A 10,353-nucleotide genomic window follows, 5' to 3' on the forward strand; every position below is an offset into this window, starting at 1 on the left:
GGCATGGTGATCCTATCATAGTTCCTATGTTTCCACACCTAGAGAATATTAAAGTTCAAACAATATCACATTTCGATTGAGCACATGACAAGTTGTTCTTATAAACAATTTCAAAAAAAAATATTAAAAAGGTTTATGCTCGTATTTTGAAGTTGCACTCTCTCGTTTAAATATACACAATATATAATACTCTTAATAAATATTAAAACCACATAAATATTTCAACATATTAAATTCACTAAATTGAATTATAATAATAGGTTATTATGTATTTTATCTTATTATCAATTAATGTTTATTATAGAGAATCACCTATTATCACATCATAACCAACGTAATCATGTAAACTAATTTTACATCGTCTATTTAAGTGTTTGCGCTTTTTTTCATAAGATGGTCTATATTTGAATCCTTTTATGTGTAGGTGTTATCAATACGTCATGTACAATGGAGGTTGATACGTTAATTTCTATGCATTAATGATGATTTTTAAAAAAATTTTAGCGGCTAATATTCATTATAGAGAATAACATATTATCACATTATAAGCAATGTAATCATGTAAAATAATTTTACACGATCTAATCATAAAGTTTGCACCTTTACTCCGTGAGATAATCTCGATTTTCATCATTTTATATATAGATAGACGTTATTAGTACTTCATGTGTAAAGGAGGTTCATAGGTTAATTTCTATGTAATAAATATTAATAGTGAAACATTTTGTATAATAGTATAAAATTAATTGATTGATATGTCATTTAACAAACATTAACTAATAATGTTGAATAAGGATTTTAAGTAATTTCCTTGAACAAGTAAAAAAAATATTGTAAAAAAGTTTGAAATAGTTTAATTTTATTTTGTCTATATATAGAGGATTTAAATGTCCCCTTATTCGTGATTGAGCAAGGGAAATTCTCAATTGAGGACCAAGATAGGATGCTTGCAAATGTACCTATGTTAGATATTTTAATACTTATGAATTATAATTGTGTATTGATAGTATAATATATACTATTAATTTTGACTCTTAGCTTATGTTTGTTTATGCTTTTTTTCTTGTGCAGAAAACTAAATTGGTAAAGTATGGAGTTAATTAAGAGTTTGAATACTTTTTTCTTTGTTTTATCAGTGAAACATTTTATTATGGTAAGAACATAGTAAAAAAATTAAATAGGTACAATCATATAAAATTTTGTTTCACGTGATTTGTATAGATGAAATTATTGGTAAAATATATTTATTGTGCTCTCAACACTTTTTTACAAGGTTAAAAGTGAAAAGTTCAATTAATTTATATTCAAATCAAAAGCATCATATCTATAAACTATGATTAACATACGAAAATTCATGCAAAAAAGAAATAAAAGAAAATTAACTTTCCGTAAAAGAAGTTGTTGATATGGAGTGTATAGGTTGTCCTCAAACACATTTTTTACTTGTAATGTATTATCTTGAGATTGTTTTAAAAATAATAAATAAAAACTGATTAGCTAATTGGGAAAATAAAAACTAAACAAAGACTTGTATAATACTTATGGTACTTTCTTTATGATATATTTCTTTTAGTTGTCTCAATATATTTTGCTACTTTCTCTGCAAACAATTGGAGTAGTTATTTGAAGAGTGTTCAATATCTCGTATTCTATATTTTTCTATCAAGTATGATATTTTGCAATTTTTGAAGGTAGTTGTCTAACTCAAATGAAGCATTTACGATATTTCTTTGATAATATTCACAACAATGTATATTTCGTTTTCTAAGATGATTATGGAATTAAGAGGTTTCATCACACTATTAAAATAAATAATCTTAGATTCTTAAATTTCATGGATAAAATAAATTTACTTGGAAGATTTCTTATTTATTTTTTATAACATTTTTGATATCTGTTAATTAAATATGTATTCCTACAGAATTATGCATACTTTATACATGTTTGAAAAAATTAGTAGATAAAGTGCACATAGATATCCATATATTCATATTTGATTTTGCAACTTCATGTCACACATAATATTATAGGGTTGAATTCATCAAATCAAATCTTCCTTAAATTATGCATTCTTATTTGATATGAGATACTTAACTAGCACAAATTACTTGTGTCTCAATTAAACATTAGAACATGTCCTAGCTCCTTTGGGAAAAAAAGTTCGCAAATGTCGTATGAATCTTATGAGTGTAGATTGCAATAATTTTTGTTAAAGTTGGACTATATTTATCAACAAGAATACGCTTACATTATTACTTACACCTGACGTCATTTTTCTCTTCATTCAACTGCTACTTGGTAAATACATTTTACTCATAATCAATCATACAATTATGTAAAGAATTTAAATGTCCAAATCCATTTAGAACATGATTAGTACTTCGAGATGTTATTTTCAACTACCACTAAACACGTTACCACATGTGTCGAGTACTATAAAATTATTCAACCAATCATGTTACTCTACATATTATGTTGTTAGCATAATCTTTAACGTTTCTTCAAATTCAACAATAAAATTACATTTAGATATTGCATTTGTCAAATTTTATAAAGAACTTTTGTCATTGTCAAGTGAACTCAAATGTGATGGGCCATTTGGCGCAAACACAATCTACGGCAGATGCTTGACATTATTTCTCTTATGGAAATTTCTAATGCTCGATTTTCCTAAGTTATATTATGTGGAAAATTACTAAGAAATGATTTTTATAATGTCATTTAAATAAAACAGCACAGTAACAATTATAATTGTATTTGATGACTTATTCCAATAAATGGTGCATAAATCATATGATAGTTTTTGTTCAATATATGGAATCAAAACACACGACTTCGTTAAAAAAAGTAAAATTTCATTCTTGATCGACCATCTCATCATAAAATTGTCTATATGCCTTTCAGAATCAAGTTGAACATCTCAATAAAATAAGTCTCGCTCACTTGTCTACTAGTGAATCGTTAACAACATTTTTAGGATGCCCTGCTTGAACCTTTGATTTCTTCAAATCAACTATAAATGAGAGAACCTGACAATTAAATCACGAGCAAGAAAAAAATTAATATTTGTTGTCTTTTTAATTATTTCTAATAATATAAGTCTTTTCATCGTTAGATTTATAGCTACTAACTTTACTCCCTTTTGGGTTATAACTAATCTTTATTTTCTGTTTAGTTATTTATTAAAATAAGTCATCTAACATATTTTAATTTTTTTATACAATTAATTAAACTTAATTGGGTATTCACACGGTTGTATAAGTATAGATCATTTTTTATGCTAAAAATGGTAAAAATAAAAAAGACATATTATTTCTAAAAAAAAAGAATCATCAATTGTTGAAAGAGTTATAACTTTATAGAACTAAAAATCAGACAATCAATTTATTCAATATAGCACCGATTCATTTTCATTGTGATACCACCTCAAATAAAATTATGGCTAATCAAATACCATAGATTATTATCTCAATAGTAAAACTTAAATATAAAAGGACCAAAGAAAAAACTATATTAATAAAAACACTTCAAATGATATAAAAAACTGACCAATTTCATCAAAAAATTTAATTGAAGATTCAATATTTCTATTTTCTTTCTAAAAATTTTGGGTTGGGGTGGGGTGGGATACGGGTGATTGGGTCTTATACACTTCTTATGAATATAGATACTTTTGATCTCTTATCCTACATTTCTAATATAATATAATGAGATACTATAAAGAAAAACAATTAAATTATATATAATAAATTACCACTGCGATTTCTTCATTTTTCCTTTTCTTTATTAAACTTTTGCTCAATCTTTGCTAACAATGTTTACTATAGCATCCATTGTTGCTTCTGTGTTCCTTGAATCCCATTCATTCTCTAACTCAAAAACATAATTTTTAACTTCTTTTCGTATCATATCTTGTAACACTGTCAAAATATTTGGGCTCAATAACTGTTTCTCCATACTTGTAAGAACAGAATTATCACTCTGAGTTATTGATGTTTGGGGCATAAAATTTGATGGATTGGGTTCATATGCTAATACAAGTGTCACTTCATCTTCTTGCTCGATTCGATTTATTGGATTCAAATTCTTGCTAGATTGGAATCCAGGTAAAGAGAGACTCAATGTTTTTGATGTACCAGGAAATACTGGTGAAACTGATGAAAAAGGGAAAATTTCTCTGAATTTGGCAATATATGGATAAAGGCTCAACCAAGGGTACCTAGATATACCCAAATTGCTCAAATCAGATCCACACAAACTCAAATATGTAAATGTATTAGGAATTATTGGTAAATATGTTGAATGAGGAAAATTTTGACAGGGTAGAATAGTAGGCGGATAGATACAAACTTGAGGAAACCTAGAAAATTCCAAATTGCTCAAATGAGATTTAGATGGGCTTCCTGAGTTTATACCTGTCCCAACACTAAAGGATCTCTTTAAAGGAAGTTTAGGCTTTGATTTGACATGGAAGAGTGTTTTCGTTTAAGGGTCGAATTCCAATGATTTTTTACAAATCCATTGGTTCGACCAGGAAACAAAGATATTATCATAGCCCATTGGTTACCGAATTTGGCATGAGCCTTGCAAATAATTTATTCTTCTTTAGGAGTAAAATCCAATTAAGGATTAAGATAATTACACCAACTCTCCCTACATGATTTTGGAGTTTGACTATGAATCAATTGGCTGATGAACGACCCGTTCTTTGCTCCATGTTCCTCTACTAGCTTCTTTAATAGTACATCCTCTCCAGAATTCCGTCGACGCTTGATCTGACCCATTTTCTTGATTATTTCCACTTATTTTTTTTATTTGGGTTCCAATTCTATTAGGAAAACGATTGGAACTGTAATCCTAATTGTAGTTGGTTTTGACTTTTAAGGAAAAGCACAACACTATAAATAGAGGATGGTCATGAGAGAATAATTAATTGCTCATTGGTATTGTCTTTGAAAGACATTATAATATAAGAGAGGTTTTTGAGAGAGCTTTCAACAAGAGAAAACAGAAAAAGAAAAGAGTTCTTTTGCTGCAGTCTTTTTCTTCGATCAGCAACGTTCAGATTGTGTTTTCGGATTAACTAACCGTTGGATCAGGTTGAAATTTAGACTGATTGTTCTTGACATATTTTTGGTTGATTTTAACAATGGATATTGGAATTTGGATTTCAAAAAGATTCTTTTTAGGTACCAAACAGAAGCAGGGTTTGGTTAGTATTTCTTTCTATTTATCTTTTGTTGGTGTAACTATTGTTTGTTATCTTTTTGCACTTGTTTTGTAGCCATTAGAATAATATTTGTAAACCTCTTATTGGTATAGTGAAGCAATTCAGATCTTGTCTATCCTGTGGTGGTTACCTTCGGTTTGAAGGGTTTTTCAACGTTAAACTTGGTGTTCTTTATTGTTAGATTTTTGGTTTCATCTTTTTATCACAATAACTGGTATTAGGTCTAAGGTTATCTATATGGAGGGGAATATGATCAAGATGGTATATCTAAACAGATGAAACTACACTATATGGAAAAGCAAGATGAAAGATCTATTGTTCGTATAGAAGATACATTTTTTGGTTTTTTCTGCTCTTAAACCAGAGAATGTGATCGATGAAAATTGGGAATTGGAGAACCAACAAGTATGTGGATATATAAGAAAATGGGTTGAAGATAATGTTCACAACCATATTGTGAATGAGACACATGCTAGAACATTGTGCGAAAAGATGGAGACGCTTTACGCTTCAAAAATTTGCAATAAAAAGTTGTTCTTGTTAAAGCAATTGATGACCTTTAAATAAAAGGAGGACAGTCCTATTCTTGACCATATAAATTATTTTCAGGGTATTCTTGATCAGCTATCAGGAATAGGTGTTAATTTTTATGATGAAATACAAGGACTTTGGCTTTTTAATACTCTGCCGAATTCTTGGGAAACTTTTCTTGTTTTTCTTTAACAAATTCTGCCACTGGTGGAAAGGATACTATGGAATATGCAAAGAGTGGTGTGTTGAATGAAAAGGTTGGAAGAAAATCTCAAGACACATCTTCACATTCAGATGTTCAATATACAGAAGATCGAGGGAGGCATAAGACAAGAGATTCGAGGAGTAGAGGTAAAACTAGAAGCAAGTAAAAATTCAAGAATCAAAATATTATATGTTGTCATTGTGGAAAGAAAGGACATATTAAAAGATTTTGTAAACAATTGAAGCAATATCTTAAAGAAGGGAAGAAGGAAGAAAACAATGAAAATAATGTTGTTGCTGTTGTCCAAGATGACCTTCTCTTCGCTTGTGATAAAGACGTCATCAATTTTATTCCTCAAGATACAAGTTGTATAGTAGATTCCGGAGCCACATCACATTTCACACCAAGAAAAGACTTCTTTTCATCTTATACTTCTTTTAAATTTGAGGTGTTAAAGATGGGTAATGCTGGTGAGGTTAAGGTGTTTGGTGTTGGCACTATTTGTTTGAAAACCAATACCGGTTCAATGTTGGTCCTTCAGAATTTCAAGCATGCTCCAGACATTCCCTTAAATTTGATCTCTGTAGGACAACTAGATGATGATGACTATCATAGTGACTTGTGCAATGGACAATGAAAGCTCACCAATGGGTCATTAATTTTAGCTCGAGGAAGAAAACATTCAAATTTATACGTGACACAAGGATCGATTCTTGGTGACTCTATAAATTTGGCACATGAGGCGTAGTTATATGAGCGAGAGGGTGATCACCTGTTTGGCTAAGAAGAATTTGCTTGCTGGTATGAAACAAACAAACGTGAAAAGATACGTTCATTGCTTAGCAGGGAAACAGAAAAGAGTTTCTTTTCACATTCATCCTCCTTCAAGAAAGTCTGAGCTATTGGAGCTAGTACACTCAGATTTGTGTGGTCCTTTCAAAGGGAAGCCAAAAGGTGGTGCACTTTACTTTGCTACTTTCATTGATGATCATTCTTGCAAGATTTGAGTATATCCTTTAAAATCCAAAGATCAAGTGCTTGATGTGTTTAAAAATTTTCAAGCCTTATCTGAGAGACAAACGGGAAAGAAATTAAAATGTATTCGCACTGATAATGGTTGTGAGTATATTGGTTTCTTTGATAATTACTACAAATCACAATGAATTCATCATCATAAGACTCCTCCAAAGACTCCTCAATTAAATGGTTGGCAGAGAGGTTTAGTTGAGAGAGTTAGATGTGTGCTTTCAGAGGCTTAACTTCCAAATTCTTTTTGGGCTGAAACACTTTACACTGTTGCTTATGTTATCAATTTATCTCCTGTTGTTGCTTTGGATGGTGATTCCAAACAGAGTTTGGTTTGATAAGGATATTTCTTATGATCACTTGAAAGTGTTTGGGTGTAAAGATTGTTTTGCATGTTCAAAAAGATGAGAGATCGAAAGTGGATGTTAAAAACTAATCCATGCATCTTCATTGGTTATGGTCAAGATGAGTTTGGATATCACTTTTATGATCAAATTGATAAGAAACTCATTAGAAGTAATGTTGTGTTCTTTGAAGATCAAACTATTGAAGATATTGACAAGACTGAGAAACTAGATTCTCATTCTGATGGGAGCTTAGTTGATGTTGATCCAATTCCTATTATTAATACATCTTCTGCACATGTGGGAACCCAAGGTAATGATCCAGATAATAATCCGAGTGTAGAATATCTAAATGTTTCTACTTATGATGTTGTGGTTGATAATCAACAAACTCATGGTGAGATAACCACTTCGAATGATCCAGAAACCTCTTGTAGAAGATCTACTAGAGAAAAGCGAAGCTCAACATGTTATTCTCCTAATGAATATATCCTCTTGAATGACATGGGAGAACTTGAAGGTTATGATGAACTCATGATAGATACTCATAGATATAAGTGTAAAGAACTCACCGTAGACAATCATGAGTTTTGTAGAAGTGTTGCAGGCAGGAAGCCTTTCAAAAGTTACTTCACTTAAAGTTCATTTGGCCCCTTGGCTGAAGGGGCAGTTTGTTGGGCTGTTGCCCATGTTCCAGCCGAAGTTCCATGGCCTAATCCTACTTGAAAAAGGATTGGAATTATTCTCTTTATTTGATTTCCAATTCTATTAGGAAAAGGATTGGAATTGTAATCATATTTGTAGTTGGTTTTGGCTTTGTAAGGAAAAGCACAACTCTATAAATAGAGGATGGTCTTGAGAGAATAATTAATTTCTCATTGGTATTGTATTTGAAAGACATTAAAACATAAGAGAGGTTTTTGAGAGAGCTTTCAATAAGAGAGAAGAGAGAAAGAAAAGGGTTCTTTTGCTGCAGTATTTTTCTTCGATGAGCAACGTTCAAATCGTGTTTTCGGATTAACTAACCGTTTGATCAGACTGATATTTGTACTGAGTGTTCTTGACATCTTGCTTGTTTATTTGAATGGTGGATATCAGATTCAGAGGTCAGCAAGATTCTGTTTTTGGTTCCGAACAGAAGTTGGGTTTGGGTAGTGTTTCTTTCTATTTATCTTTTGTTGGTGTAGCTATTTTTTGTTCTCTTTTGGCACATGTTGTGTAGCCATTAGAATAATATTTGTAGCCCTCTTATTGGTATAGTGAAGCAATTTGGATCTTGTCGATCCCGTAGTGGTTACCTTCGGTTTGAAGGGTTTTTCCACGTTAAACTTGGTGTTCTTTATTGTTAGATTTTCGGTTTCATCTTTTCGTCACAACAGCTGGTATCGACCTAAGGTTATCTATATGGACGGGAATATGATCAAGATGGTATTAGAGCAAGATTCAATTCAAGATTCAATGACAGAGTCATGTTTAGTGGTTCGATAATTAACGATTGAACCAGGTTAGAAAGAGGCGTTCATCTTGACGGGTGTAGTTGTAGCCGCAATCTTTTCGACAACAATGAAGATTTTATTGGAGAAATTGTTTAAGAGAGGTTCTCTGTGTTGAGACATAAATTTTGCAAAAGAGATTGTGGAGAGGAGAAGCAAGTTGTTGAAGATTAAGTCAAGAAGGTGGAGAAATTTATTATGTTAGAAATTCAGGTCAAGCGGGAGATTTGTTAGGTTTTATTTACCCCAATTTCTTACCATAAATAGGTTTTCCTTTTAGGAAAAGGTTTTGGATTAACTAAGATTTTTCTAGTAGGAAAAGGTTTAGGACTCTATAAATAGAGGAATGTTCCTTTTCACTTAATTAGCATTCATAGTGTAATCTTAAAGGCTTTGAGAGTTTTGGTTAGGGGGAGAATTTGTGGTTCATAAGCTTGATACGTTATCACTTATGTGAATCATCCATGTATTCCGAGTGAATTGGTTGAGGTTGTGTCTCTTTGTATTTTGTACCTTCATATTTATAGTGGATTGCTCATATCCTTTGTGGACGTAGGTCGATTGACCGAACCACGTTAAATTTTTGTGTCTTTTGGTATATTTCTCATTGTCTTCTTACTCATGGTCTTTTGATGTTTGCTTTGCTAGCTTCCGTATTACACCTACTTATTTTCATCCTAACAGATTGGAGGTTAAGGAAGGTGGTTAGTGGGTTAATTACCAAACTAAGTCTAAGTAAAAGACCCCAACTACATTAACCCAAGTCATTTTAACTCTACACATTAAATTAAAATACAAACTCCCTCCAAACTCTCTCAAATCAAGACTCCATTGAAGAGGAAGACCAAGCTTTCACTAGGTCCTCAAGAAATGAACTTTCTTCCATAATCTTTAAAGATTAACAAGGTATGGTTGCTTTTGACTCTTCTTAATCCTTTCCCCAAGAGGTCCCCTCAAACTAAGCTTTCAAAAGTTCCCCAAAAATCTAGGTTTTATTATTACACATAGGTTTCCTTCTTAAACAACAAATTGATTATGATTAGTTAGGTTGAATTTATGTATAACGATGAGTAATTGTTTTTCCTCACTTGATATTCCCTTAGACCCATGTTCTTCCCCAATTTCCTAATTCTTGGATTTGATATTGTGGATTGATTGAACATGGTTAATATACCAATTGTCTATGTTGATCGTAGTTATGTTATTAATTCATGAATTTTACTATTTATGTGTTTATTATTCATTGTTGGGTTGATTGAAAATGAAGTCCTTGAAGGGCAAAAAGGTACGAAGGTTAGTTCATAGTGGAACTTACGTATGAAAGGTGAATTACTTAGATAGTACTGATGTTATATCTATTGTGTTGTTGTTATATTGACGACAAGGTTTAGCCATCCTAAACCCTTAAACTTGAATTAAGCATGAATTGTGTATGCATGGTATGGTAAGATTGTTATATGATTGAAAGGTAGTTATCACGATTATACCTTACTGAAAAAATAAAAGGTGTACTCAATTGCTATT

At 31.2% G+C, this 10,353-nt stretch overlaps 1 protein-coding gene across 1 annotated transcript; it reads right to left on the minus strand.

Moving 5' to 3' along the window:
• Window positions 1–3,798: 3,798 nt before the first annotated feature.
• On the minus strand, window positions 3,799–4,784 carry LOC101245137 (uncharacterized). Its single transcript, XM_010315814.1, has 2 exons — window positions 4,702–4,784; window positions 3,799–4,219 (listed from the first exon to the last, which is right to left on the minus strand). The coding sequence occupies exons 1-2, from the start codon at window positions 4,782–4,784 to the stop codon at window positions 3,799–3,801; spliced, it is 504 nt and encodes a 167-aa protein (XP_010314116.1).
• Between the last annotated feature and the right edge of the window lie 5,569 nt (window positions 4,785–10,353).

The sequence above is a fragment of the Solanum lycopersicum genome, chromosome 12, assembly GCF_036512215.1.
Source record: "Solanum lycopersicum chromosome 12, SLM_r2.1".
Lineage (NCBI taxonomy): Eukaryota > Viridiplantae > Streptophyta > Magnoliopsida > Solanales > Solanaceae > Solanum > Solanum lycopersicum.

Excerpts from the sequence above, each read along its gene's own strand:
- LOC101245137 (XM_010315814.1), bottom strand. The coding sequence starts at position 4,784 with ATGGGTCAGATCAAGCGTCGACGGAATTCTGGAGAGGATGTACTATTA. Across the intron at positions 4,220-4,701 it reads GAACATGGAGCAAAGAACGG|GTACCCTTGGTTGAGCCTTT; the intron begins GTCGTTCATCAG and ends GGGTATATCTAG.